Here is a 26,944-nt window from a genome sequence, read left to right as displayed (position 1 = left end):
GCCCAGCCATCGGGTTGGTTTTATAGCTTGAGATGAGGCAATTTGTCGCAGGAGCAACGCCCTGGGATATTCATATTCCACGGGGCGGGTAATCATTCAAGAAAGAATGAGCCTGCGCTATAGGTTCGAGACGAGCTATTCTGCGGTCCATGTCAGTCTGGCATGAGTAAAAGCCAGGCTCCATGAGTGCGTATTATAGGATGATCAGATTTGTGGTCTCAATCACAACTTGAATATAAAAGATAGTCTGGGAATAGCGTACCAATTTGATATGCTTACTAAATGTAAGACTTGTGAAACCCGCTATCCTCTCTTCAAAACAGCTTAGCTATTCGTGTAACTATTACATGGTAAGTGCTTCGTGAAAATGTGTTGTGCTAACACCACCAATCACAAGAGCCATCTGGAACGCGTGGGCATAATCGGAACAGTGCTTTGCAGAACAGGGCAAGATATGGCGTCCATCGTCATTCAAGATGGACACAACACAGCACAGCCTCAAAACTCAACAACATAAAATCCTATTTCGTAAAAGGGAAAGTTCAGGTCTAATTGTTTGAGTTTGGAACATTCTACGAACATTCTAAAAGCGGGTGAACAAGACGAGGATTAAACCTAAGAAGCAGAATTACGTTTGGTATCCGCTTGCGCATAGCATTCCAACGGCGTCCGTTCAAACAACACAGACAATATAGTCTCAACATGCGCTGTCCGTCCGTCCTACTACTAAGGTGCGCAGCAGCAGTCTTAGCTGCCGCGGACTCAAGCGGCGCTACCACCCTCGGCCAGCTCGCGCTGCAGAAGGTCTTGCAGGATAGCCGAGAGGTCTTCGGCGTAGAAAGCGATAATTCGTCCCGGCCGTACGCGAATTGGATGTCCAGCGTCCCCGACGCTACGCCCCTCGCGCATCTAAATATCCCCGGCACCCACGACGCCGCAACTTGGAACTACAGCCAGACGACGCAGGACGCGCTCGCATACGCCACGCGCTGCGACGGCGGAGCCGGCCCCGCTCCGGCTCAGGTCTACCGGACTCAGCGGCTTGGAGCGGCTGCCGCTTTGGATGCCGGGGTACGGTTTTTCGATCTGAGATTTGCGTTTGACCCTCTAGACCGGGATCTTGTCTTCTGGCACGGGGAGGCGCTGCTCTCGGCGCGTGCGACGGTGGATGATGTGCTGTTTGCGTTCTATGCGTGGTTGGACGCGCATCCGAGCGAGGCTGTGCTGTTGAGTTTTCAGTATGAGGGGGGGACTAAGGACGGGGCGGAGTTTGACGATGCTGTGAAGGATCGGTTGAGGAGCGTGCTGGAGTCGGATGCCGCGAAGAGGTATATTCGGCAGGATAGTGGAAGACTGGGGACGGTGGGGGAGAGTCGCGGGAAGATTGTGCTGGTGAGACGGTTTGATATGGGTGGTGCAGAGGACGAGACGTTGCCGGGACTGCACTTGGGTCCGGGCCAGTGGCCGGATAATGATCCTAAGGGGTTTGAGTTGGTGTATAATAAGACGAGCAATGAGACGGCGTATGTGGAGGATTACTACGAGCCTTCGGACTTGGGGGCTAATTCAACGGTGGCGGAGAATATTCAGGCGAAGATGGGTGCGGTGAAGGCGCATCTGGAGAAAGCTGCTGCTGCTACTGGGGATGGTGCGGATAGCTTGTTTATCACGTTTGCGTCGGGCGAGAACGATGTTAATGTCCCGCATGTATTCCCGCAGACGATGGCGCTGGGGAATGGGACGGAGGTGACGCCGGATGGAGGTGTGAATCATCAGTTGGTCAAGCTGTTAGAGGAGATGCGTGGAAGTAGGCTGGGTGTTGTGGTTTTAGATTTCTTTGACGAGCCGGATGAGTTGGTTGGGCTCGTGTTGGGTTCTTAGATGGACATAATGAGCTGGGAACCTGACGGTATCTCTAGTTGAACGTTGCTTGATTTGAGTTTTATATTAAGAGTTGGCTCTCTGTTTAGTAGTTGAGGAAGCTGTCAACTATGGGATGTTATACTATAGGCTTTTAATTACATACCTAGACAGAATAGGCAGCATAGGAAATAATGTTAATAGGCCACGTCTTCTGGTTGTGTTCTATTCTCATGGAGGTCATTACCTGTAGATGAAATGCTCTATTTGTAGCTAAAGGTTGGATTATAATATTGACCTTCATAGTTTTCGCAGGTCACTGTCTCTACCTAATATAGAGCATCATCATTGATCATACCACAAGACTCGGGTAGGCTTAGATAGGAAATTGAAGCATTACGGGATATGTGAAGTGAGTATACAGCGATTATGGGACATTTCTCGATGATAAAGTGTTAGATAGGTATATTATAAGCTATCTAGGCGAAGACATGATAAACCAAATATTACCTTATAGACACCATATTATCCTTAATATATGACACATGCTGTATACGAAGGACGCACTTTACGATTATAGACACCCGTACGTAGGTACCTAGCTCACCTAGAACTTGTAACTTACCAAACAGAAAGTTTCTCTCATGGCATAAAGTGTCCTATACGAAGAGTATGGTAATATGTTGGGCGATAGTCATGAAATTTGCTAGAGTACTTGTGCTGTCTTCGTAAACTCGCCCATCGCACCCTAAAGGGTGCTGCGCTTAAATTAGGGATTAGCCCTGTAATTAGGGATAGCGTTATAGGGGATGGAACAAATAAGAAGCTATTCCAACCTTCATTAACTAAATCCTGAAAAGGAAAAAATATTTTCATAATATCACGAAATATTATGAAAATGGATGAAAGTTTGAAAATACCTTTAGAATATATGGGAAGCCCTCCCATTCGGAAGTACTTCGGATCAATCCCCAATTACAGGGCCAATCCCTAATTAAAGCGCAGCACCTTAAGGGGTGCGGTCGTCGAGTATACGTAGACAGCACAAGTAAAGTCCTGTTGAGGCATTAACAACTGAACGGCCCGGATGGCACTAGACTGCAAGTCCACTTACAGGATAGCCATTTCCGCCAACATCCTCAGATATATAGGGACGAGATCTACACCCGGTGGAACACGGCCAAATGTATTCTGCCTCGAATAAACTACCATGACAAGTCAGACATGTCGCTAGGTAATCGGTGCCTGACATGACCGGACAGCCCCTGAATTTCCAACCTAACTACCTAGGTAGTCAAGCAGCTAGGACGTAGCGAGTAAAAGATCCGCTCATTCCCGAAAGTGAGGGAAAATTATCGTAAGGGGAACCGAGCGTAGCATGCCGGCGTGGGTAGCTGATCGCTCCTGGCGAGAGGGATACATCCGCGCTCACGGTTGAACGCCGGAAAGTCGAAGCTAGTTCCAACAGGCCTGACGTAGATCAGGTACGCAAAACAGTCCAGAACGAATAGTATCGAAGCCCGGGTAGATCATGTAGTATAGAAGCGTGACGATTTGTGGGGAAGTTCTCGATCCCGGCCTAGTTCTGCAGTGTTCATCCTGGATCGTACCGCCCGATCCCTTGCAGTCCACCGGAGCTAACAGGCTATGTATGAGATGGCAGCGTATGAAGCCTCTATGCCCAAAACTACCCGGCTACTGCGAATCGATGCATTCTTCTCCCCTAGTATCCACCAGCCCACTCGATCAGACATCAATTGTCATCCTAGCCTTCGTATTGATAAGCATATAGTCAGAAGCTACGTCGTCATAATCGGGAAACGATGTTGCAAGATCCGGCTCCTGTGCCACCGGCTCGGTCCGTTTAAAGATTGACTTCTTTAGGGAGGGTATCAAGCTTTTATATTAAATGTCTCGATGCGTCGCGGTATTTGGAATTCAGCCAGCGACTTGCTATAGGCCCGGCAGTTATCAGCGGCCCGGTTCACCGGCTCCGGCGAGCTGGGGCCGGATAAATTCAGCCCTCTGCTAGCGCCGCTAAACCCGCGGCGTATATGCGAGATCCTCCCGGCCGTAGACATAATGATTTCGTCGTTGTTGAATCTTAAGCGAGACGTCAGGTGTCAAGCATCTGCACTGCCGCTCCCATATGTACCTATGTTCTGCTTCGAGAATATGTCTATAAATTGGGGCGCCAAGACTACGCTGTAAGCAGCCGATATATATACCACATATAAGTGCATCAGGTAGAATGAGATAAAGTTGTGATCTACATTAGGCGAATGTGCGAAACCGATCCTTTCATCCTGTTAGCAACGAGAGTTTTCATTTACATAGCTACTCGAGAAATCCTTTGAATGACATAAAGTGCCATGTTGGAAGTAGGAAGATGAGCCACGAAGTTATCAGTAGTGTTTAAATGGCAGTATATTTTATGTTTAGAAAATTGGCAGGCGAGTTGGATATTCGATCCATAAGGACGGATTCTTTCAAGAACTAGCTGAGTGAGAAAAAGCTGTTGGGGAGCGTTCTCATCCCAATGAACATAGTTCGCTATGCTACTTGAGGACGAAGAAAAGTGATAGGCGGTAGGGTAGTATTGAATGTGTATTCACTCATCGGCGTAGTTAAACGACGATAGTCCTACGTCCATCTTCTTTATACCTATGTGATTACGCGCATAACTCAAGGCCACCTCACAATAGGATAAGTATACGATGATATCTTAAATCCTTAATGACGAATGTTAGCGCAATAATTTCGCCATCAGCTTAATGCTAGAAGAGCCAGGGTACGAACCGAGTATGCTATCAACTCTTCATATGATAGGAACTTATTAGATCTGGTATTGTAGTGAAGGTAACTGGCTGACTAGGTAGCTTCGAAAGCTGACGGCTTAATCAAGGAAGTAATATTTATGTATGTATTCCAAACCGTGCAGTAGTGGTCTGGAAAAGGAAAGAGACTACTTGAATAATCCACAGTTCCTACTACACTATGTAGAGTCCATGTTGATGCTACCTACCCGACAGACCAGAGCTAACCCTTGACAATAACACCCTTAAAAGACATCAGTCATATTCAAGATGCTTACAATAACTAGCTACAGTAGAACAAACGCGTCGGTGCGGCCCCAGTCCGCACCTCTAGTTAGGTCCTTGAGGGTAGGTATTCATCTTTCATTGGCGGTTATTTTGCGGGGAATTTAGTCCTGGCGTAAATGCAGAAGTCATTTGACTTGGAGTCGGGATGGAGGTGATTCGGGGTTATCGGTGATGTTGGTTTTGGGTGAGGCTGCGCCGTAGGAATACGCCTTAAAAAACGGACCGGTCCCTAGGATAAGCGCTAAGAGTCCGACCTACATTTACCTCCTTAGGTACCTCTGTGGGAAAGTGCAATGAGATAAGGGAATATTTAAGATTTTACAAGGAAAAGTGGGGTCACTATAATCTTTACTCAATCAACATTATTCCAATCATCATTAATAAATTCCAAGTGTTCTATCGAATTTCCCTTTCCACAGTTAATAAGCGTCTTATCACATAAATAAATGTGCCAGACGCGTATGCACGTGATGGACATGCCATCTTGGCAATCATGTCATCAATACATACCCCCCCAAGCTCGCGAATCTCGGCGTTTACCAAATACATACAACATCCTGCGTTCACCGTCACTGTTGTGGGATGAAAACTGATCATGCCAAGCATACCGAGCGAACCGAGCTTTCATAATCACTGCAATTATGTCCCACCGGGAGTAGCCAAGATCTGAGATTCGGCTTTTTTTGCGTCATCTAAGGCCACTATTCCGTCTGTCCTTGAGATGTCTCCAATAAATAGATAAATAGGCCGATCTGCTTAACCCTCTCGGGTTACTTTCTCCCGCCCATTATGCAGTGCCAATCCATTGCTAGTTATCTAGTGAGTTAAACACGTGGGAATCATTGGGAATCATTGCCTCAAGGAGCATTCCTTCAAGCGGCGGCACCGCATTACCGTGGCCCGCCCGGAGTTGCCTCGAACGGCATTGGTCTGTTAGTCTTACCTCCTAGGTTGGCAGGTTAGGTAGCTTACGATTGGTACCCGTCTAGGTCTCCATTTTAATTTCATGCAAGTGCCGGCTTTTCCACCATGCTTGCAAGGATCTTGGCCGTCTTCGTAGCGACCATACCCGGGAGCTTATGGAAAACTTCAACCCATTAATCTTCTACATACCTACAGCCAGGCAGCCAGGTAGCGGACCAACGGTGTGTAATTTTCCCGAATTGTAACACGCAAACCGCCACTTCAATACCACCATGCATACCTACCTCATAGTAGTACTGCCGTTCAGATAGGAGCCCCGTCTAAATATCAATTTGGGGCTACTTGATGATATTACTAAACTACAAACCGTATCTCTATCCGCTTCGTACGATCTTCATATGTCAGTGCAACACAATAGCGTTGCCATCCCTATTCTCGAGCTCTCTGTTAGGTCACATAGCTTGTTGCTAAGCTAATTGAGCTCGTTGATTGGGTTCGGTCGAGTTCGGCCAAGACAATTATGTCTTGGCTCCAGTCTTCATTTTCTTTTTTTAGCTTTGCAAACCATTGATGGTAGGCGGGTTACATGCATCGTCTCTCAAGGACCCCCACACCCGGATCACGTCCATGCAAAATTTATTGTACCTGACAGCTGTGATTAGGTTTGCAGACGACTGCTTGATACAACGATAATATACCGCTTCTGTTACGACAAATATCAAATTTGGCAGGTGCCTTTCTCTTACGGATAGGAACTCGAGTAGGAGTAAGGAATCAATATCCTTCACCTCGAGACTCGAGTTTCCGTCTGTCCAACAGGTAGCCTTTACTTTTTACTGCCGATCTCTGTTCGACTATCAACCATTAGTACAAGGAACCTGGATATTACTACTGAGCGCCTTTCTTTTAGTGGAAACCTTCCAATCAAGTCTAGTGCTATGTCATCATATTCAATAGCGCTCTATGGCTGGTATAAGTCTCGCGAGACTGTAAGACGTTTGCTAAGCACACGCGCACATGATGAACAGATATGACGCCAGCCGAACTTTATCGGCGGGATGAAGCTATCCCATGATATATCACATCAACGCCAAGTGGCGCCTCCAGCCTGTCACGTACGAGATACCGTAATGGTCAACTAGCTTACACACATCCTGTTGCAAGCGCCTATGATTTCCGCCCCTGTGGCACGGTTGAACTTCCCTGAACTTCACTTACCTTCGGGTTTTACGTACCATCGAATTAATCTTTCTGTTCTTGGCATCTACCTCCTAGTATGGCATACATACGTATTATATGTACCATTCGACCCTCTCATCTCGTCACACATCGAAGCATGGGGTCCGGGCATATTGACTAGGTATATCCGATTCGACTTTACCATCATCTTCAACCTTACTGGCAGCAGCCCCTAATTAGCGGTCATTTTTTGTGGAGATTACCCTGGTCCGCAAATGGTGGGTGAAAGAAATGGAATACTAAGGTAGACAATGAAACGTGTAGGTGGGTTGGAATGTTTGTAATGCCTGGAAACCTGATTAGAGCCTCAAGCAAACCGGCCAAACGAGGTTGAGTCTAGATCTCGGTAGTTTATGCAAGTTCGATCCTTGTTTCTCTCATTTATTATAAACACCGCGTGGATCCCTCCCCCCTCTACGAGAAGTTGTCTTTGCTTTCTTCCTTCAAGCCTTCGTCCTGCACTTGGTCGAGTTTCACTCAGATATACATTTGAAGGGACTAGGATAGTCGAACATAAGGCAAGATGGGCCGTGTATCCACTCCCACTGCCCTCCTTGGGCTTCTCGGACTTGTCTCAGCGGCTGGTTGCCCCTTTGCTGACCCGGCTGCTCTTCGTGGTCGAGCAGAAGCACCTACTGACGACCCGATACTCGCTGCCACTGTTGATGACAGCAACGGCTTCTTCACCGATGACGTGGGTGGACAGATTCAGGAGCAAGACAGTCTTAGGGCTGGCGATAGGGGGCCTACCCTGTTAGAAGATTTCATCTTTCGTCAGAAGATCACACATTTCGACCATGAGCGAGTAAGTCATATTACCTTCCCCTTATTAAGTCCGTAGAACCATGAGAGCCTGAGATCACTGTCGTATAATATATGTATATACCATGGATTCATACTAATAGATCGATAGGTTCCTGAACGAGCTGGTATGTTTTACTGAGTTCATATGCCATATTTAGACTAACCATGTCAAGTTCATGCAAGAGGCGCTGGAGCTCACGGCACGTTCACAAGTTATGGCGACTGGAGTAACATAACAGCTGCCTCGTTCCTAAGCCAAACCGGAAAGGAAACTCCGGTTTTCGTACGATTTTCAACCGTAGCTGGATCGCGTGGAAGTGCCGACACAGCGCGCGATGTCCATGGTTTTGCGACAAGATTGTAAGAATTGCCACATTATCATCCCTTGAAAGCACGCTAATATGAGATTCAGCTACACCGATGAGGGTAACTTCGGTATGCAGACCCGATCACTTAGCTCTACTAAATTTAGACTAATATTTCCAAGATATCGTGGGGAACAACATTCCGGTGTTTTTCATCCAAGATGCCATTAGGTTCCCGGATTTAATCCACTCCGTGAAGCCAAGCCCCGATAGTGAGATACCTCAAGCCGCCACGGCTCATGACTCAGCTTGGGATTTCTTTTCTCAACAGCCGAGTACGCTCCACACACTCTTCTGGGCTATGGCTGGGTTCGGTATCCCCCGCAGCTTTAGACATATGGTCAGTCCGGAATGGATACGCCGATTGGATTCCCATGCTGACTTACGCAGGATGGCTTTGGTGTCCACACGTTCCGTCTCGTGACTGATGATGGCAAATCTCAGTTCGTGAAGTGGCATTGGAAGACGAAGCAGGGAAAGGCTAGCTTGTATTGGGAAGAGGCTCAGATCTTGGCCGGCAAGAACGCAGATGCTCACCGACAAGATCTGTTCGAGGCTATCGCTGCCGGTAATGGTCCTGAGTGGGAACTTGCTGTCCAGCTCGTCGACGAGGACAAGGCTCTTGCGTTCGGATTCGACTTATTGGATCCTACCAAGATCCTCCCTGAAGAATATGCCCCTCTCCAGAAGCTCGGCGTTATGAAGTTGCACACAAACCCGACGAACTACTTCGCAGAAACAGAGCAAATCATGGTAGGTTTTTCTAATCTCGTCGACGTCAATTCTAGAGCTATTATATGTTCCTTTTTAATCTAGCTACTAACCCAAAACGTAGTTCCAACCTGGACATATTGTGCGAGGAGTAGACTTCACCGAGGACCCCTTATTGCAAGGCCGTATCTTTTCCTACTTGGACACTCAGTTGAACCGACACGGCGGTCCCAACTTTGAGCAGCTTCCTATCAACCGGCCAGTCGTTCCCATCCACAACAACAACCGTGATGGTGCAGGCCAGAACTTGATTCACAAGAACATCCACGCTTGTAAGTTCTTTTTACCCTACCGATTTAATTAGATCTTTCAACTAACGTCCGCTGCAAAGACACTCCTAACTCGTTGAACGGTGGATTCCCCCAGCAGGCGGACCAGAATAATGGACGCGGATATTTCAATGCACCTTCTCGGAGCACCAGCGGCAGACTCGTGCGCGGCCTCTCATCCACCTTTGACGACCATTGGTCGCAGCCGCGACTCTTCTACAACTCGCTTCTCCCCGTCGAGCAGCAGTTCCTCATCAACGCCATCCGCTTCGAGACCAGCCACCTTCAATCCGCCGAAGTAAAGAAGAACGTCCTCCTACAACTCAACAGAATAAGCAACGATATCGCAGTCCGTGTTGCCACTGCTCTCGGCCTAGAGGCCCCCGCTCCTGACGACACATACTACCACGATAACACGACGATCAACATTAGCATCGTCAACAGCACGCTACCCACTGTTGCCACACTCAAGGTTGGGATCTTGGCCAGCACAACGAAGGCGAACGGCACGAATGCGCTCGACCAGGCTAAGAGCCTAAAGCAGCGCCTAAGCAACGATAACCTGACCGTGACCGTTGTAGCCGAGAGCCTAGTTGAGGGCGTTGATAAGACGTACTCGGCTGCCGACGCAACGGACTTTGATGCCGTGGTTGTTACATCCGGCGCTGACGCTGCAGGCCTCTTTGCTCTTACAGCCGGAAATCTGAGCCCACTATACCCCCCTCTACGTCCTCTTCAAATCGCCAACACGGCGTACCTATTCGGCAAGCCCGTTGCCTACTTCGGCGGCAGCTCGCCGAGTGACTCCCTTGCAGCGGGCGGCCTGGACCCGAAGGCGGAGGGCGTCTATGCCGATGCCGACCTCGAGAAGGTGGCTAGCGGCCTCGTGGACGGTCTTAAGACATTCAAGTTCACTGCGCGATACCCCGTGGATAAGACCCAGTAGAGTAAAAAGGAGAGGGGTGTTAATTACTTTAGTTTCTTGTGTATGTAATATGCTTCGCTTCGGCTGTGCTGTATATATTTAGCTAAACATTTATGCAAATATCGTTAAACATGCTGTGGTCTTGTCTTTTGTTAGTTAGTGTTGAAGTCCGGAGAGACGTTAGTTCTATTTACTAACAACGTAGTAGTGTTTTTGCCTTAGTGAAGTAGATTTTAAAGTTGTACCTTTAACTACCCATTATTTTGGGTTGCGGCTTGTGATTGTGTACGAAGGATGTCCTACAATAAGTTATACCGCTTTGCCATGCCGTATTTTTACTAAACGAATGTCCTAAGAAACGCACATACGGGTAATTATTGCTAGACAAATACTAGATAAATTAAAGAAAAATAGGGAGGAAAAGGGGTATGTGTTGCCGCCATGCTTGAGGTAGTTATGCAGTTTTAATATATACGTGGTAACTAGCGGTCTAAGTATATTCTAAATTGGTTCTTACATAGGTAGGTAAGGGCATGCTGAGGGGGACTTTGTATTTAATATTGCTCGATAGCCCCCTTTGCGATATCCGTAGCATCCCGTGAACGTTTAATAGCTCTTAAGTTGGAGATTACGGTATTTATATTAATTCTCCAAGTCGGAATAGAATATTATTTGGCTCTGTATGCCCTGACTATATAGGGAGGCAACGGAGGCGGAGGCGCCTAGTCCTGGCGTGAAAGCCTATACAAGTCTATAAAGTTCCTGGTATGCATCGTATGTCGAGTATAGAGCAGTAGGAAAGAGGTTATGGGATATCTTACTAAATTATATCGCAGGGAGTGATATATAACTGACTTCTGATCCAGATAGGAGTTTCTTACGCTGGCATTAGGTATCATTCGAAACAAGGCCAGACATATTATACATAAACTCAAGAACTTTGTAGAAAATCAAGATGCAAGCCGCATATGATAAATCACGCAATATGTATTTAAACTACCCTTTTGTAAGCTAGCATATCTGGTAGACTTTTATTAATACCCAACCTCATCTACACGCCTCCCCTAGAAGCAAAGCTGCCCAAGCAAATACAACCCCATTAAGGCCTCCAACAAGGCCGCAGATGCCTAGACTTCTAAAAAGCAAAATGCAAAAGCCAACGATAGGCCAGCAATACGCCCGTCCTGTACCCCGACCCACCCGACCCAGACTCTCGGGACCGTCCCCCCCCCCTTTTATTCATGCACCTACATACGTTTCTACCTACCTACCTACCTGGGTACCTAGGTAGGTATACTTGTCCACATACATATCCGTACCACATGACCGCACCCCCATGCCGCCGCCAGAGACAAAAAGCTCGAACTCATGCACGACATCGTGCGTCGCATGACGGTCGTAGTCACGTGCGTTCGACCCGAGTTCTCGGGTCCCCTGAGGAGTGGAGGAAAGGGGAGAGGGGTGCGGTGGAGAAGGGTGGGTGAGTTGGGGTGGTAGCTATGTATGTAAAGTCGGGCCTCCGGGCTTTTGATGAACTCCGGTCTTTGGGCTGGTTGGTTGGTTGGTTCTTCTGCCGGGTTAGGGAGACTATATTCTTTTCACTTTATAATGTCTATGTACCTATATATAGCTCTACTCTCGTAATTGACGTCTTGTATTATTATGTATGTAGCTTGACAAGACATTAGCCTACATACGAAGCAAGCTATAGAATATCCCCTTCACCCCCCTTTTTAATTATAAGTCGCTCTTATGGGGTAGTTAATTGTAGAAGCTGCCGCATTTCGGGGCTCGGACGGGGGCTAAGTCCGTACATTTTACTTATGAAAAGAATTATTAGGTACTTAGAGAAGCTATCCGCGAAGTCTTCATCAGACGTTAGAATTCGATATAGTACTAACTAGAGATGACAAACTACTAGATTGCTTGTCATGCTTCAAATCCCCTTCGACAATGGCGTTAAGTACCCGAATTCAGGCTTGCTTCTATTAATAAGCACCGTATGATACCGCTCTGTGCCATGTATTAGGCTCGTCTCTCGGTATAGGCCTGTTGCTGGTTTTAGTTTAAGATGAGCATCTCTCAACTTAGTATGTCAAGAGTTGTCTGTCACTGGTCCTAAGAGATGCCATATATTCAGCACCCCAATAATAGACTTGAAACAAAGCTTGCTCTCAACACCCCTAGAGTTATTAGTTAACTCTAAGTAAGTAACCCTTAGGTTCGACTGCCGGAGATTTAATGATATACTGGCACGTTGAGCTTATAAAAATGTTATGAACAAGCTCATTCAACTCCTTTATCTAGCTCTCTAGTTGACACATCTTGTTGTGAAATATGCGCTTCTCATTACACAACTAATACCAGGCTAAAAAAGAAGAGCTCGATACCAATATAAATGATGACTCTTCCCCTGATTATTCGGGATGCCTCCCTAATTCATACCATATACCGCATTCTTATCAGGACGAAGCAGGTGTTCCTTATGTCTCCAAGACAAAAGCCTGCTCTAATCGAGCGATACGAGACTTTCTACTATGAGAACACCTTGCTGAAAAAGCCATTCCAGCCACTAATCTTCTTCACCCTCAGCATCCTGATCCTCGTCCTCGTCTTCCACCTGCTGTGTAGATCGGCCGTTGGCTTCCCTGTGCTCCACATCACCATGTCCGCTCTGCCCGCCCTCTCCTTCCTCATCTTCTCCTTCATCTTCTCTACCGTACGGATGATCTCTATATAAGCTCATCCACGCCCTAATATCGTCGCTAGGATCCTCGACTACGACGTCTAGCTGGTCCACGTTGCGTTCCTCAATGTTCAAGTCCGCCGGTACGAGTCCTATCGTGCGGGCGATATTCTTGGCGCGTTGGGGTTTGATAACGCTGCGTTGCATGACCGGGTAGTAAAATGCTGCCTTTTGGTCGATTGCCTCATCATCGTTAAATGCCAGCACCACCTCCTCGTCATACTTGGTTTGATTGTTGAGCTCGAGCTCCTGTGCTGTCTCATACGTTCGTACCCGTGGGAATAAGAAGTTGGGTTTGCCGTTGCTCTTGTGCGTGTAGAGACTGTCATCGTCGTGGTCCGGGTTCTCGATGTCGAACTTCTGCCGGAATCGCTCAGATGCGTCCAAGTTATCATTGAGGAAGAAGTCGTAGTCCATCAAGTTCTGCGGCTTGGGGACGTGTTGTGGATCCCGCTCGTGGGCCTGCATGGCCATCGCGAAAGCAGCATCCTCGGCTTCTGTCTTGCTAATAGGCTTGAGGATTCCGTTGAGGAGACGCTTGTCGTATACACGAGTTGCGGGGAGAGGATTATGAGTGAACTTGAATGTGACGTAGGCACCAGAGTCTGGGAAGGCCTCGAGATCGGGAACTAAGGGGTAGGCATCTACCAGCTTGACGTTCCTCTTTGAAGGATGTTTGACCCTGCTCTTATCCTTCAGGTTCGCAGCTGCCACGGCAAAGCCCTGATCTATCTTCTTTTTGATGTGGGCTGGAGAGTCAACGTCTCGCTCGGGAGAGGGTCGCTTCAAGGGGCGCTTAGGAGCCGGGTTGTTGCTGCGTAAAGCTCCACCATCATGACGCTTGGTGGTGACAGAAGAGATATACTCTGTACGTCGGAGGAATGATACGTTGGCTTCGGCTGGCTTGGGATGGCCTAGGCTGCCGGGACCTCTGAGAAGAGCTCGATCGTGGGGATGGATTTGTGGTGGTTGCGTAGGAGCTTGGATAGCTGTATCTAGTCAGTCACGAAACTATCGCAGCTCTATAGTTTTGCATACAGCTTTCATCGCCATCAAATATGCCTGGCATTCCCACCAGGTCCAATGGCATGCCTAGTTCCGCATCGGCTTCGATATTCAGCGGCTGCTCCCTGGCTAGCCTCGAGGCGAAACCGGGGGCTGTGTACTGGCCGCTTGAGAGGCCGGTGTTGGGTATATCGAGAAGCTTCGGTGGATTGGGAGGAGGCGGTAGCGCATTGGAGAATCGGATTCTTGCGATGAAATCCTGGTGGACGGAGCGATGCTCACCGCTGCGCGACGAGGAAGCCATCCTGATGATGGCTTAAAGATAGATAAAACAGGGATTGGAAACAAAGAATCGGCGATGGGAATAAAGTCTTCAATGATACTCTTTAAGAATCTCAGTGTCTAAAGCTGTGCTTAATAAGATATCTGGACGACGTACAATTGGGAGGAGTAAGATTTTAAATTGAATGTCGTGATCGCAAGTTTAAAGTTATCTAAGGTTGATGTTCTGCGCGTTGTTGCGTCGCGGCGTCGCGATGAGGTGGATACTTCCCCAAAGTTTAACTTTAACAGTCGCAAAAAAAAGTTGTCAGCTGTAAGTTGGAACAGCCGCCCGAGCTTTATCGTTATCGCAAACCTGCCTTTTGTACTGCCAACCTCTCCAACGTCCTCAACTTGATAACGTGATACCTAGGTAATCAATATAATAACTAATGGACCAAGCACCACAATTTCATAAATATTCTTTAATGCCACTGATGCCCCAACTGACTTTTAAGGCCGATTATTATTGTTCTTCAGTACAATGTCTAATGATGATGGTTCGGAAGAGTCAAACCTGCGCTGCGTCCGCTTCCATGCTATCCTCATTCCTCGTTCTGCCTCCTAAGGCCAACTAGCATTAATTCGGACGCTCACAACGTTACTCCGTACCTCAGAACCCCAGCTCCTATGTGCCTCAATACAAAAAGCCTGTATCGTAATTTGTACAAGTCAAACCCTAGCGTACACCACCTCAATAAAGGTAGACTTCATTAAAATGTACCGAAACTGTCTACACTTTTAGTCTAGACCCTTTCAGTAGCCTTTCCCAGCGTTGCCCTGATTAATCCCAGCATGATCAAATTATCTTCGTAAACACATGCTTATGAAGTACTGGTCTTACCGTACTTCGCCTTGCCGAATGAGAATGGGACATATCGGTACTTAATCATATGCTGAATTTGCTTGCGCACTGGAGACAAAGTTAGCAACTCTAATTCATCCTCATGTAAATAACTATTGTAACTTACTAGTCAGGACGAAGAGGATGATCCAGTACATAACCAATACAGGCCAGAAGACGGGAACGTCAAAGATCTCGAACCAACTGCACGTGAAGGCGATGGTGACAGCGCGGGTGGCCTCATGCCAGAACTTAAACTCGGGCAGTCGTCGAATAAATGGTCGGAATTCCTCGTCCTGCTTTGTGGGCAGGCCACCAGCCGATCCATCTTCCATCTCATTGTCTAGGAGCTCGTTCGAAGGGTCGAACTTGGGCTGGAGGAAAGCTAGGAAGAGATTAAGAAGGTAAATGCCGAGAGCATATGCCACTGGAAATAGTTAGCTATGTCTAGGTGCTTATCACTATAGAATGGCTTCCTTACCGATGTACCAGCCTTGTGCGAAGACGATGCGGAGAAAGAAGATGCCTAGAAATGCACCTGTTCCAATCCATCGTTGCAAGACAAATGGCGTTGATCGATCTAATAGGGCTTGATATTGCTGTGCACTGTTAGAAAAGCTTCCGCTGGTTTATGGCTACCGGCGCAAAGACATACCCGCTGGAGCTTAGAAGTCTGGGCCGTAACGGCTGCGAAAGGGGTCTGATCAGACTCGACGCTCTCCATGGTGGATGATGCGATAATGCGACTATTATTTTCTCCGAATGGTAATAATTTGGACTTGGTCAGACTCGCGCTGAATATCCGTAAAATATTTGTAACGAGGCGAGTGCGATCGTAAAGAGAAATTGGTGACGCCGGAATAAGTAAAGAAGATCGATTGTCTTAGTAGGTAGCAATTTGCACGTCGCGACTTTTCGCTTGCTTGCGACGCCAGGAGAGAGCCAACAAATCTGGCCAGCTAATTAAAACTTCATTAGCCACATGCACAGCCACCAAACTATAATTGGGTCTGTTTTAATTGGTGTCTGGGCAAGCTGCTAAGGTTACGTGTGTGATGCAATGATGCACAGGCAGGCCTTTAATTTCCCCTTTAGTTGCACATAACTTGATACAAGACCTCGGGATATTTCAGTACTTTGTAGCGAGGGTTTGCTTATTCAGCTACGGCTCAATATCCTCGGCCAGCTTCGGCTTCATGAGCTCATACGTAAGGGAAACTGTACATCATTGTTTAAGCTTGAGCTTCACATAAACTTAATATTATCTTATTTGAGACGTGAATAACCTCTTATTCACTCCATTGCGAATTACACAAATTACAAATCAATCAATCACTGACTCACTCTATTCAATTGGTCCCGTGCAATTCCATTGAAAGGCTATATATCAGAGTGGTTACGATTCATTAGCTTCCAAACCATGAACACATTACGGACTTTGAGGCCACTAGCCTCACGCATCCAACCTTACACACTCCCTAGAACAGTCCGCCAATTCTCTGCTACGGCAACTAGGTCTTATGAGTATTTACTAGTATCAGAGCCTAAGCCGGGCGTTGGCCAAGGTGAGACAACGGCATTTTCCTCTACGGCTATTGATTAACCTAGACACCTCAACTAGTCACTCTAAATAGACCTAAGGCCCTCAATGCCTTATCTACGCCCCTCATCAACGAGCTCAATCAGGCCCTGGGCGAGCTCAACTCGTCGGACAGTATCTCAGCTATTATTCTGACAGGATCTGAAAAGGCCTTTGCCGCCGGCGCGGATATTAAGGAGATGGCATCTCTTACCTTCTCCGAGGCGTACACCAAGAGCTTCATCGAATCATGGTCCCAACTCACGACGCAAGTAAAGAAGCCCATAATTGCAGCCGTGTCCGGGCACGCCCTCGGCGGCGGTTGCGAGCTCGCTATGATGTGCGACATCGTATACTGCACCGATCAGGCCAACTTCGGGCAGCCTGAGATCAAGCTAGGTACCATACCGGGCGCCGGCGGGAGCCAGCGACTGACGCGAGCCATCGGCAAGTCACGCGCCATGGAGGCAATCCTAACAGGCAAATCGATTTCGGGAGCCTACGCGGCACAGTGGGGACTCGCTGCTAAGTCTTTCCCCACCTACGAAGCGCTGATGGAGGGCGCGCTGAAGACGGCCGAGACTATCGCGAGCTACTCCAAGGTAGCAGTTATCGCTGCTAAGGAGGCAGTGAACAAGAGCCAGGACCTACCGCTGCGGGACGGCGTTGAGTACGAGAGGCGCGTGTTCCACTCGCTTTTTGGCAGTCAGGACCAGAAGATTGGCATGAAGGCTTTTACGGAGAAGAAGCTGCCGGAATGGAAGCATGAGTAGTGGATATTGTATTTACGACACGGTGCGACGGTATGGGGAAAGTGTATGAAGCACTTAATTACATCCGTCCTGTCTCAGTTTTAGGAGATGTAGAATTTATACAAGATACCTTATATGACTGCTTGCTCATCAGAATCCAAGATTCCGAATCATATAAATACTTCGTATTGCGTCTTTGAAATAAACCCGTTTTCTCCCAGCAGAATTAGGAACAAATGTCAATATAATCAATAGTACACATATCTCAATATACAGGATATACGTAGACGTTCGTATTAATATATTGTATACAATGTACCTACGTAAGTAGACATGTCTATGCGGGCCGAGACCATCTACGGAACAGCCACGGCTACGCTCAGATGGCGGGGTCGATACGGAATACTACATGGGTTTGGGTTGTCGGATAGGGCTGACCGGGGATTTGGAGCTAGGCCTCATTAGCGTGGCCGTATTTATACAGGTGGTTATGCACAGAAAACGGATCGTGAAACGGAGTGCATAAGTCAAGCTGCTGTGAATAGTTATGTAGCTCTAGAATTGTTATTTCAAAAGCGCACCTTGAGACTCTACACAATACTTGAGCTACCTACTCGGAAACTCGCTAATGCCATGTAAGCCCTTCTTTAAACAGATTGAGCCTTGTATATGCCAAGCCAGCATAAAGATAAGTGTTTAGGTAGTTTTGCTTGTCATTTACCGCAGTAGAATTTGCATGCAGATAAGACCATTTAGTGTGAACACGAGAAGCTTACAGGGAGGGTTATTCATAAGCTACTCAGACCGAAGATAGAAGTTGAAATTGTAAGTGCACCAGCCGCCATTGCAAATAGAGGATGGATATGATACTTAATATGCCCATAATGGCCCATATATATACTCTCCTCGTATCTAAAAGTAACTAAGCATTAACCATAGACTTGTAAAGACCAATAATGGTTGCTCTTAAGATTATAATGTCAAGCTTAAGAGGTAATATTCTTAATCTGGAAAATACAATAACCAAATTTCTAAAAGATCATGTGTGATTATTAAGTTTCATCTGGGTAAATTTCATGTTTTAGCTTCGAGGCTTGTGATCAGTTATGTCATTGGGCCAACTACATAATATGCTTTTGAGGTGTCACAAGAAACGGAGAATAAACGCGGTATTAATAAAATTATGCAGTCTAACTAGTTCTACATATATTGCATTAAATCGAATATCTCTGATGATCTACAATGTACCTAATATCCTTCAATCTTCAACTCCATTTCTTCTTCACCGCCGACTTAGGGGCGCAGACAATTGCATATGTAGATGAAAGAAAGCTGACTATGGCTCTGACATAATTCCAAACGTTTCTCCTCAGTTATCGTTTCTTTCTAAGGTCACCGAGCCCTGCGGTCATATGCATCGGATGCGAAGCTAACTAGCACCATGCAGTTTGATTCATCATTCTAATGGTGGCGCGGGACTCGATACGAAGTACTTGGACTCGGCGGTACAGGGGCATTCCAGGTTATCCCCCCACCACCATTAACTCTCGCGTTAACCGCCCTCGTATAAAGAAAACGTAGGACTTTCAATATCCCCTAGTAATAAGTCGACAAAACGCGCGATGACCTCTTCAAGGCCTGGTGTCGATTTAGAGAAGGAGTTGACCTGTTCGGTAGGTTTGCATCTTATTTCAAGCGGTGGAAGCTGGAATTCAAGGGAATTCAAGGGATACTAAACGGTTACCAGATCTGTACGGACATCCTCTACCAACCCCTAACCCTCCTCGACTGCCTGCACACCTTTTGCGGCTCCTGTCTAAAAGACTGGTTTTCATGGCAAAAGACAACGGCAGAAAATTCACCAAATCCTCTATCGCCCGGCTCCCTAAAATTCACCTGCCCTTCTTGCCGCGCTCAAGTTCGGGACACCCGTCACAATGCTACCGTTACTACTTTGCTCGACATGTTCCTAGCCGCGAATCCGGACAAAGCTAAGCCGGACGACGAGAAAGAGGAAATGCGCAAGAAGTACAAGCCTGGGGATAATGTCTTACCGCAAATCCAAATACCTCAGAGATCGCTCGAGGAGAGGCGGATAGAAGAGATGGAAAGGCAGATGCTGGAGCAGGCACGCCAGATGAGCTTGCGAGATGCTGGTGTCGGATCTGCAGAGGGATCTACGACGAGGCGGCATCATGGCCATAGCCGGTCCGAAGATGGGAGGAGCAGATCCGAATGGGACAATAGTCGTGAGACACGGCATCGAGATGCGCGTGACAGACCCCTGCGAGAAGAGGGACACAGGCGCCGACATGACTCGAACGGCATGTTACAACCTGATTTACCCCCGGATGAACGGCGCCGCTATCGTAGTGAATCACAGCATCGCTCTCGTGATTCATCGAGGACTAGGAGGAGACAGGTTGAGCACCAAGCGTCGATAAGATCTCTGATCAGTTCGTCCGATGTGGACTTCCGTGACATAGAGAGAGAAATAGAAGAGTTTGCGCGACAAATTCAGGAGGAAGGCCTTTTAGATGGATTGGATTTAGATAACATCGACCTGGCCCAGAATGACGAACTAAGCCGAAAGATCACCGAAGCATACCGACGGAGGCAGAGGGATCGAATTCGTACCCAACAACCTAGGAGAAGCGACCCGGTCATCACGTCTCATAGACCCGAGCCTCTGCAATCTTCTTTGCGACCTCCTCCGACAGACACATCCCGACCTAGCAGCCGACCAAGATCAAGGTCGGCGCATAGTAGATCGGCTACGAGCCAAGACCAAGTAGACGATCGCAGTCGACCCCCTGTTACGTCAACTCATCTAGAGGTCTGTGCTAATCCAGAAAGGCGGCGTCGGCGGAGGACTTCTAGCGACGCTAGAAGCACAACCGATCCCGTACGGCCAAGAACAGCAGAGACAAGGCCAGCAGCAAGATCACAGACAGATCTAACTTTAAGACCGCAGAGTACTGACCCATCGGCACGCCGTCCTTCCGTCTCCGAATCGAGGAGCTCTAGTATGCCTACCACAAATGCGGCCGGACAGCCGCCGCCGGGAGAAAACTCTCGACATAGAGATCTCTCTTTTAGCGCACGAACATCTGCTACTCAGATCTCACGGACGCCCTCACCGGATCCTCATTCTGATGATTCTAGCATGGAACACCCAAAACGTGCACGACGGCCGTCAAGTCTCGTAGCTCCACAGTCCCCATTACCTAGCCTTGGACTCATATCATCGCCCTCGCATCAAACGCATCACCAACGAACGAAATCCCAATTTTACCAAGAGCCATCCATCACGTGTGCTCGATGCGAACGGCCGCATATCGAATATGAACTTCACTATAACTGTTCAAGATGCGCCAACGGAACGTGGAATATCTGCTTGAGTTGTTATCGTTCTGGGAAAGGGTGTGAGCATTGGTTTGGTTTCGGATATGCGGCATTTAAGAACTGGCAAAGGGTTGTAGCAGACGGCAACGAGGGGCTTGAGCCGCCGCATATGTTGACCTCGTGTCGATACAAGCAACCCAAGTATACGCCAGGCGGAGCGGACGGACGAAGAACGCTTACTACGGATGACCCGGCTAATCGTTTAGAAAGCGGCATGTTCTGCGTAGGATGCCTATCCCTGGCTAATGAGTGCTTCTGGCGCTGCGAATCTTGCAACGAAGGCGACTGGGGTTTCTGCAACAACTGCGTAAATACGGACAAGAGTTGCACGCACCCTCTTCTTCCACTGTCCTATGTCGCACCAGGGACAGGCTCTACTACTCCGCCGGCTAGTCCCCGGCTACCTAAACGTCCACGAGGTGCGACATTCTCATCGGGCCCTAACGCCGTTAGCCTTGGAAGTTTTAAGTCGCTTACTTTTACGACGACGTGTGAGGTTTGCCATGGGCGTATTCCACCTGCCGATCAGAGATATCATTGTTTTGAGTGTACTAGCAAGGACTTAACGGATGGGCAACCGGGCGACTACGATATATGCGAAGAATGTTATACCGGCTTGGTCCACGACAAGCGCATATCGGACGAAAACGGTCATACGGGATGGAGACGCTGTTTAGAAGGTCACAGGATGGCCATTCTTGGATTCATGGAGGGCTCACTTGGACTAAGGCGTCGCATATTACGAGATATCGTCGGAGGAAGGAGTTTACGCACGGAGCCGTACGAGGGAACCGGTGTCCCGGATGACGAGCAATACCAGCCAAGGGATGCGCGTGTGCAAAAATGGAGTTGGAAAGGTCCGAACGGATCAAAGCTCGAGAGACTTGTAGCTGTAGACGTTGCGGCGACGGCACCTGCATTGGGCACAGAGTTGTTCCCTCCCGACGGAGGTGCAGGCTCAAGGGCGGTCGCGAAGTGGTCTTGGTACCCGCAGGCCGGCGTTACAGATGAGCTATTATTCCCCAAAGGAGCGGAAGTGAGAGAGGTAGAAGACGTGAACGGCGAGTGGCTATTCGGGAGCTACATGGGCGCTGAGGGATTGTTTCCCTCGCCGTACGTACGGATTATTGAGTAGCGATGGCCATGACAGTTACGATAACGACGTTGACGCTGCATCTTGGACGGACAATTTATTTGCATTTATCTACATGATATGCATGGACATATACCATGGGGCAAGATACCTTGATACGTAATATTATTATGATCGGTCATGATAGACTGAATTTAGTACGGTCTCAAACTAGTTAGCTGGCATTTATGAATATTATGAAATGAGCAATTCAGGTTATTACAAACTTGTATTTTGATACTTTTTGGTTCTTCTGCCGTTGTGAACTTTTCATGACATTATACAGTTGTTAGGGGGTAGGGGTAGGGGTTAGCTAATATATATACTCCCATAAACACATGGGCTGACCCGACAGCGGGAACCGGGATGACGTGATTAGGAACCGGCTAACCTAGCTGGAACCCGAACCGATGCAATTGCCCCTCCAAAATAATTTCTAGGACTGCAGGGTCCTTCGAATTGGAGTTTCCGATCTTTATTAATCTCCTACCTTATTTCCTACTCTTCGCCGCTAGTCTTCACATCTTCACATGCGTCTTATTCTTTAGCGACGAAGAGGAGAATATAAGAGTAGCAACCAACCTGAATTAAACACAATATGTTCCAACGTAGCGTGCGAACAATAACGACCACGGCGCGTAGAGCCGCGGCCGTCGCACCGGCTGCCGCGAAGCCCCCGAGTCCGCACACAATCGCCGTCTCGAAGGCTCAAGGTATCGCAAAGGGATTGACTGGTGGTACGGATCTCTATTCTTCCCGTCTAGCCGTGCAAGCAAACCACGGGATGGTGCATTAGGTAGGTACCTATGTAATGTAAACCAAGCTAACGGAACCCGTTTCTCCCGCAGCAATCGGCAACACGCCGCTCATCCGCATGAACAAGCTCTCGGAGCAGACGGGCTGCGAAGTCCTAGGCAAAGCCGAATTCATGAACCCCGGCGGCTCGGTCAAGGACCGCGCGGCGCTATACGTAGTCTTGGACGCGGAGGAGCGCGGGCTGCTGAAGCCGGGGGGCACGGTCGTCGAGGGCACGGCGGGGAACACGGGCATCGGCCTGGCGCACGTGTGTCGCTCCCGCGGCTACAAGCTCGTCATCTACATGCCCAACACCCAGTCCCAGGGCAAGATCGACCTGCTGCGCCTTCTCGGCGCCGAGGTCTACCCCGTCCCCGCCGTCGCCTTCGACAACCCCGACAACTACAACCATCAGGCCCGCCGGCACGCCGAGAGCTTGGATAATGCCGTCTGGACGAACCAGTTCGATAACACGGCGAACCGCCGCGCGCATATAGAGACGACTGGGCCGGAGATCTGGACGCAGACGGACGGGAGGGTCGATGCGTTTACGTGTGCTACGGGAACCGCGGGTACGCTTGCGGGTGTCACGCGCTACCTGAAGGATGTATCGGGCGGCCGCGTGAAGTCGTACCTGGCGGACCCGCCGGGCAGCGTCTTGCACTCGTACATCCAGTCCGGGGGTAAGCTAGTCGAGCGGACCGGGAGCAGCATCACCGAGGGGATCGGGCAAGGACGCATCACGGACAACCTAGCGCCGGACGTGGCGTTACTAGACGGCAGCGTGCACATTTCTGACGAGAAGAGTGTTGCCATGGTGTACAGCGCCCTGGACGAGGAAGGTCTGTACTTGGGAGCCAGCAGCGCGCTGAACGTGGTTGCGGCGAAGGAAGTCGCGGAGTTACTTGGCCCGGGACATACCGTGGTCACGATGCTGTGCGATGGCGCGTATCGGTATGCGGACCGCTTGTTTTCTCGGAAGTGGCTTGAGAGCAAGAAGCTGCTGGGCGCGATACCGAAGCATTTGGAGAAGTATATCGTGCTGCCGTAGGTTACCTACCTACCTACCTACCTACCTACTTAGATGTACATGGTTAGAAAGGGGTTGTAGGAAAGGGGTAGGGCGGAGGAAGAAAAAAAAACATAGGAGACTGGAGGCGGCGTTTAGAGATGCATGCATGCATATAAGCGAGATGTTTGATCGAATAGGGACTGCATACTAATGCACCTTAGGTAGTAAATATCGATCAATTTGTATATATGTACAAGTACAATTGCGGCGGCGGCGGCGGTATTATACACATTGGATCTGATCTGATCAATTCCGAATCTATAATGACTTCTGTACAAGGCCAGATTAATTCTTTGGATTTTTTTCTTCTTCTATCCTTTTCATACAGCGTTATCGTATAGTTTCTGATACACCGCCTCCCCCCTTTTCTTGCCCGTACCCGCGCGAGCTTCTTGAACCTCACTAGCCAGAACATCCCGACGGGATCGGAGCTGTGCTGCGAGCTCCGCGTTATCGTCCTCGAGGACCTCGACGGCTATGTCGAGACCCCGTAGTAGAGGCGCGGTTATGACGAGGAACTTGTTGGGCTCTTTTAGGTACCCCATCTTGTCGTATTCTTCGTAAAGTGCCTGCGGCTGCACTTCGGAGAGCTTCTTGCCTTCGGGCCATAGCCTGACTACGTCCCGCGCGTGCTTGACTAGCTTGTCGACTATAGCTTCATTGACCTCGTCACCTTGCTTCGACACCAGCGCCGCGGCGAGATGTAGCGGCGCAAGGAGAACCATGGGGTCCCTGTGCAGCGGCAGTTCTCCTTCAACCACCGGGTCATTCTTCAGACGCTTCGGCTGATGCGCCTCGAGGTGCAGCAGCTCCAGCACTATTTCCGCCCATCGTAGAGCCTGCGCCGTCTCTTCCACCGGATTTTCATTCGCATCCGCATCGACAGCCTTCATCACGACGGCATGCAAGACCTCGTTGACCTTCTCGCTCGAATCGAGGCGGAACCCCGTCCGCGCCACCCCGCGCGCCAGCTCGATGACTTCGAAGATGCGGCCCTTGGCGCCGAGCACGCGCACTACTTTGCAGTAGAAGCCGTGGTCGAAGTGGCGGTCCGCATACGCGATGCCCTCGATCAGAGGGCGCAGGTTGGCGAAGTCGTCGGGGGTGTCGAAGAGGGCGATGGCGTCGAGGACGGAGCGCCGCGTCTGCGGGATGTCTTTGAACGGGTTCTGGTACCTGAATTTCAGAACCTCGCCGTCGATCTCGATGATGATGGGGTCTGATTGGAGCTTCTTCTCGTATTTTGGCGAGAAGATCTTCTTGCGCTGGTCCGTCGGTAGGTATGCCGGGAGGATGATCTTGTGCCGGATCGTGCCGAGGAGTTCGTCGAGCTCGGAGGAGGAGGTTTGTGTGAAGTGTGCGATGCCCGCTGGGATGGGTTAGAAATGTTTGGGTCTTAAATATCTCGTATGGAAGGGGGGAGAGAATAAAGGAGAGTATACCATTTCGTCGGGCGGAAGACGAGAAGGTCCGCCGTGTAGATCCGGTTATCCTCCTTGTAGCAGATTCCCAAGCGGCACTGCTCGCGCACAATGTGCTCAGCGCCGAATGTCTCGACATATCTCCAACCTTACTTAACCACTATACCGCATTCAATTCCACTTTGTTACTATATTTTTTTCTGCTTCTGCATACTACTACTCGTCAAGATCGTTAAAATCCCCCCCGCGGTTGAAGCTTCGGAGCTCAGATAATTTATTCCATTAACTTTAACTAAAATTTCCAATGCCGGCCGCCGGCAGCTGCTGCGTGCCAAGACCCGACGCCGCAACAATTTTCCTCCACCCGACTATCGATAAGCTCCCGTCGGATCTTCAAGACCCACAACTTTCAAGTTGCGTCTTGCAAAGCTTCCAAGATTTCAACGACGCCCTTTTCCAATCCGTAGAGGAAGTCCGGTGCAGAGAGCCTACGACACAATGATCACCCAATCTGCGCGGCGGCCGCTGAGCAGCTGGAAGGCCGTCCTGCGACGTACCCGCCAGCAGCGGCAACAGCAGATGCCGCAGCTATTCCGCGCAATGGCTACCGAAGCAACTCCCACGGCCTCTGCTTCTACACCACCACCACCACCTCCTCCTCCTCCGGCCGCCGTGAAACCCACGCTCTGTACGTCCTCCATCCTTCCCCCACCCGACTCTCAGTCAAATCACAACCAATTGAACTAACCAACCCTCTCCTCCCTCCAGACGTCCGAAAATCCAACCTCCCCCACAAACCCATCCGCACCGCCTTCGCAGTCTACCCCCGCGTGCCCTCGGCTCGCAAATCGCACCCCGCCCCACTAGACTCGTACCACGCGCAACAAATCCACCGCCTAGACTACACCGGCGCCCGGCGCGCCCTATTCTCCAAGTCGAACCCCGACGCCGCGAAGCCCGGCGACGTGCTGCAGGTATCCACGCGCCGCGGAGGCGGGGAGCCCTTCGCGGGCGTATGCCTGTCGATCCGACGAGCAGGCGTCGACACCGCGATCCTGCTGCGCAACCACCTGAGCAAAGTCCCCGTCGAGCTCTGGTTCAAGATCTTCTCGCCCAACATCACCGGTATCGAAATCGTCTGGCGACGGCCTAAGCGCGCCCGCCGCGCGAGACTCACCTACATGCGCAAGCCGAAGCACGACATGGGCAATGTCGATCACCTGGTCGCTGCCTGGCGGCGCACGAGGAATGTGTTTACGACGAAGGGCCGGGGCAAGGGGAAGAGTGCTAGCGCGGTGGGTGCGAAGCGGTAGGGTAGGTAGGTAGTTAAGGGGGAGGCTGTAGAAAGTACATAGATTTATGGCAGAGGATGAGATCAAGAGAAATGTAACAACTTACTTTTCACTCGATATTGGTCTTGAACTACTGGAAGGACAGAGCAAGAAAATACAAGGAATTGAGAGTTGTATTGGAATCTGCGTGTACAAAAATCCGTAGCTAGCTATTCGGTAGACGTGTAACATACAAATATCACATACCTATCATCGTTCAAAGTCTACGTTTTTAATATAACTACTTAAAAACCACTTAGGCACCTATACTTGGACCTTT

General features: G+C 49.2%; 9 protein-coding genes across 9 annotated transcripts; 6 read left to right on the top strand and 3 right to left on the bottom strand.

The window, feature by feature from the left end:
- The first annotated feature begins 329 nt into the window (after positions 1–329).
- Positions 330–2,070, top strand: F4817DRAFT_209843 (PLC-like phosphodiesterase). The gene has a single exon (XM_049298674.1). It carries the CDS (start codon positions 703–705, stop codon positions 1,879–1,881), a length of 1,179 nt encoding a protein of 392 aa, XP_049156285.1. The 5' UTR covers positions 330–702; the 3' UTR covers positions 1,882–2,070.
- A 5,407-nt stretch (positions 2,071–7,477) lies between these two features.
- Positions 7,478–10,402, top strand: F4817DRAFT_209794 (CATB protein). Its single transcript, XM_049298673.1, has 8 exons — positions 7,478–7,932; positions 8,041–8,056; positions 8,105–8,291; positions 8,344–8,366; positions 8,419–8,636; positions 8,687–9,049; positions 9,132–9,339; positions 9,399–10,402. The coding sequence occupies exons 1-8, from the start codon at positions 7,651–7,653 to the stop codon at positions 10,280–10,282; spliced, it is 2,181 nt and encodes a 726-aa protein (XP_049156284.1). The 5' UTR covers positions 7,478–7,650; the 3' UTR covers positions 10,283–10,402.
- A 2,431-nt stretch (positions 10,403–12,833) lies between these two features.
- Positions 12,834–14,316, bottom strand: F4817DRAFT_318706 (Paf1-domain-containing protein; the record flags this gene model as incomplete). Its single annotated transcript, XM_049300949.1, has 2 exons — positions 12,834–13,996; positions 14,046–14,316. The coding sequence occupies 2 exons, from the start codon at positions 14,314–14,316 to the stop codon at positions 12,834–12,836; spliced, it is 1,434 nt and encodes a 477-aa protein (XP_049156283.1).
- Positions 14,317–15,034: 718 nt separating this feature from the next.
- Positions 15,035–16,244, bottom strand: F4817DRAFT_209750 (retrieval of early ER protein Rer1). Its single transcript, XM_049298672.1, has 4 exons — positions 15,833–16,244; positions 15,659–15,776; positions 15,305–15,604; positions 15,035–15,246 (listed from the first exon to the last, which is right to left on the bottom strand). The coding sequence occupies exons 1-4, from the start codon at positions 15,899–15,901 to the stop codon at positions 15,158–15,160; spliced, it is 576 nt and encodes a 191-aa protein (XP_049156282.1). The 5' UTR covers positions 15,902–16,244; the 3' UTR covers positions 15,035–15,157.
- Positions 16,245–16,597: 353 nt separating this feature from the next.
- Positions 16,598–17,529, top strand: F4817DRAFT_360707 (ClpP/crotonase; the record flags this gene model as incomplete). The annotated part of the gene is made up of 2 exons (XM_049306310.1): positions 16,598–16,742; positions 16,799–17,529. The coding sequence occupies 2 exons, from the start codon at positions 16,598–16,600 to the stop codon at positions 17,527–17,529; spliced, it is 876 nt and encodes a 291-aa protein (XP_049156281.1).
- Positions 17,530–19,130: 1,601 nt separating this feature from the next.
- On the top strand, positions 19,131–22,048 carry F4817DRAFT_318703 (uncharacterized protein; the record flags this gene model as incomplete). The annotated part of the gene is made up of 2 exons (XM_049300948.1): positions 19,131–19,181; positions 19,256–22,048. The coding sequence occupies 2 exons, from the start codon at positions 19,131–19,133 to the stop codon at positions 22,046–22,048; spliced, it is 2,844 nt and encodes a 947-aa protein (XP_049156280.1).
- Positions 22,049–22,282: 234 nt separating this feature from the next.
- On the top strand, positions 22,283–24,093 carry F4817DRAFT_346497 (cysteine synthase). Its single transcript, XM_049304409.1, has 2 exons — positions 22,283–22,782; positions 22,894–24,093. Exons 1-2 carry the CDS (start codon positions 22,644–22,646, stop codon positions 23,889–23,891), a joined length of 1,137 nt encoding a protein of 378 aa, XP_049156279.1. The 5' UTR covers positions 22,283–22,643; the 3' UTR covers positions 23,892–24,093.
- F4817DRAFT_346495 (uncharacterized protein) lies at positions 24,094–25,609 on the bottom strand. The gene is made up of 2 exons (XM_049304408.1): positions 25,355–25,609; positions 24,094–25,281 (listed from the first exon to the last, which is right to left on the bottom strand). The coding sequence occupies exons 1-2, from the start codon at positions 25,470–25,472 to the stop codon at positions 24,233–24,235; spliced, it is 1,167 nt and encodes a 388-aa protein (XP_049156278.1). The 5' UTR covers positions 25,473–25,609; the 3' UTR covers positions 24,094–24,232.
- A 127-nt stretch (positions 25,610–25,736) lies between these two features.
- On the top strand, positions 25,737–26,906 carry F4817DRAFT_346494 (translation protein SH3-like domain-containing protein). The gene is made up of 2 exons (XM_049304407.1): positions 25,737–26,021; positions 26,102–26,906. Exons 1-2 carry the CDS (start codon positions 25,832–25,834, stop codon positions 26,644–26,646), a joined length of 735 nt encoding a protein of 244 aa, XP_049156277.1. The 5' UTR covers positions 25,737–25,831; the 3' UTR covers positions 26,647–26,906.
- Positions 26,907–26,944: the final 38 nt, after the last annotated feature.

This window comes from Daldinia loculata (genome assembly GCF_022478755.1).
Source record: "Daldinia loculata strain CBS 113971 unplaced genomic scaffold F4817scaffold_49, whole genome shotgun sequence".
Classification (NCBI taxonomy): domain Eukaryota; kingdom Fungi; phylum Ascomycota; class Sordariomycetes; order Xylariales; family Hypoxylaceae; genus Daldinia; species Daldinia loculata.
Note: the sequence above shows the minus strand (reverse complement) of the source record. Positions and strands in the feature narration are given on the sequence as shown.

Excerpts from the sequence above, each read along its gene's own strand:
- F4817DRAFT_346494 (XM_049304407.1), top strand. The coding sequence starts at position 25,832 with ATGATCACCCAATCTGCGCGGCGGCCGCTGAGCAGCTGGAAGGCCGTC. Across the intron at positions 26,022-26,101 it reads CGCCGTGAAACCCACGCTCT|ACGTCCGAAAATCCAACCTC; the intron begins GTACGTCCTCCA and ends TCCTCCCTCCAG.
- F4817DRAFT_209750 (XM_049298672.1), bottom strand. The coding sequence starts at position 15,901 with ATGGAGAGCGTCGAGTCTGATCAGACCCCTTTCGCAGCCGTTACGGCC. Across the intron at positions 15,777-15,832 it reads AGACTTCTAAGCTCCAGCGG|CAATATCAAGCCCTATTAGA; the intron begins GTATGTCTTTGC and ends AACAGTGCACAG. Across the intron at positions 15,605-15,658 it reads CGCACAAGGCTGGTACATCG|TGGCATATGCTCTCGGCATT; the intron begins GTAAGGAAGCCA and ends AACTATTTCCAG.
- F4817DRAFT_209794 (XM_049298673.1), top strand. The coding sequence starts at position 7,651 with ATGGGCCGTGTATCCACTCCCACTGCCCTCCTTGGGCTTCTCGGACTT. Across the intron at positions 8,367-8,418 it reads CACCGATGAGGGTAACTTCG|ATATCGTGGGGAACAACATT; the intron begins GTATGCAGACCC and ends AATATTTCCAAG. Across the intron at positions 9,050-9,131 it reads CAGAAACAGAGCAAATCATG|TTCCAACCTGGACATATTGT; the intron begins GTAGGTTTTTCT and ends CCCAAAACGTAG.
- F4817DRAFT_346497 (XM_049304409.1), top strand. The coding sequence starts at position 22,644 with ATGTTCCAACGTAGCGTGCGAACAATAACGACCACGGCGCGTAGAGCC. Across the intron at positions 22,783-22,893 it reads CGCAAAGGGATTGACTGGTG|CAATCGGCAACACGCCGCTC; the intron begins GTACGGATCTCT and ends TTTCTCCCGCAG.
- F4817DRAFT_346495 (XM_049304408.1), bottom strand. The coding sequence starts at position 25,472 with ATGTCGAGACATTCGGCGCTGAGCACATTGTGCGCGAGCAGTGCCGCT. Across the intron at positions 25,282-25,354 it reads GTCTTCCGCCCGACGAAATG|CGGGCATCGCACACTTCACA; the intron begins GTATACTCTCCT and ends AACCCATCCCAG.
- F4817DRAFT_209843 (XM_049298674.1), top strand. The coding sequence starts at position 703 with ATGCGCTGTCCGTCCGTCCTACTACTAAGGTGCGCAGCAGCAGTCTTA.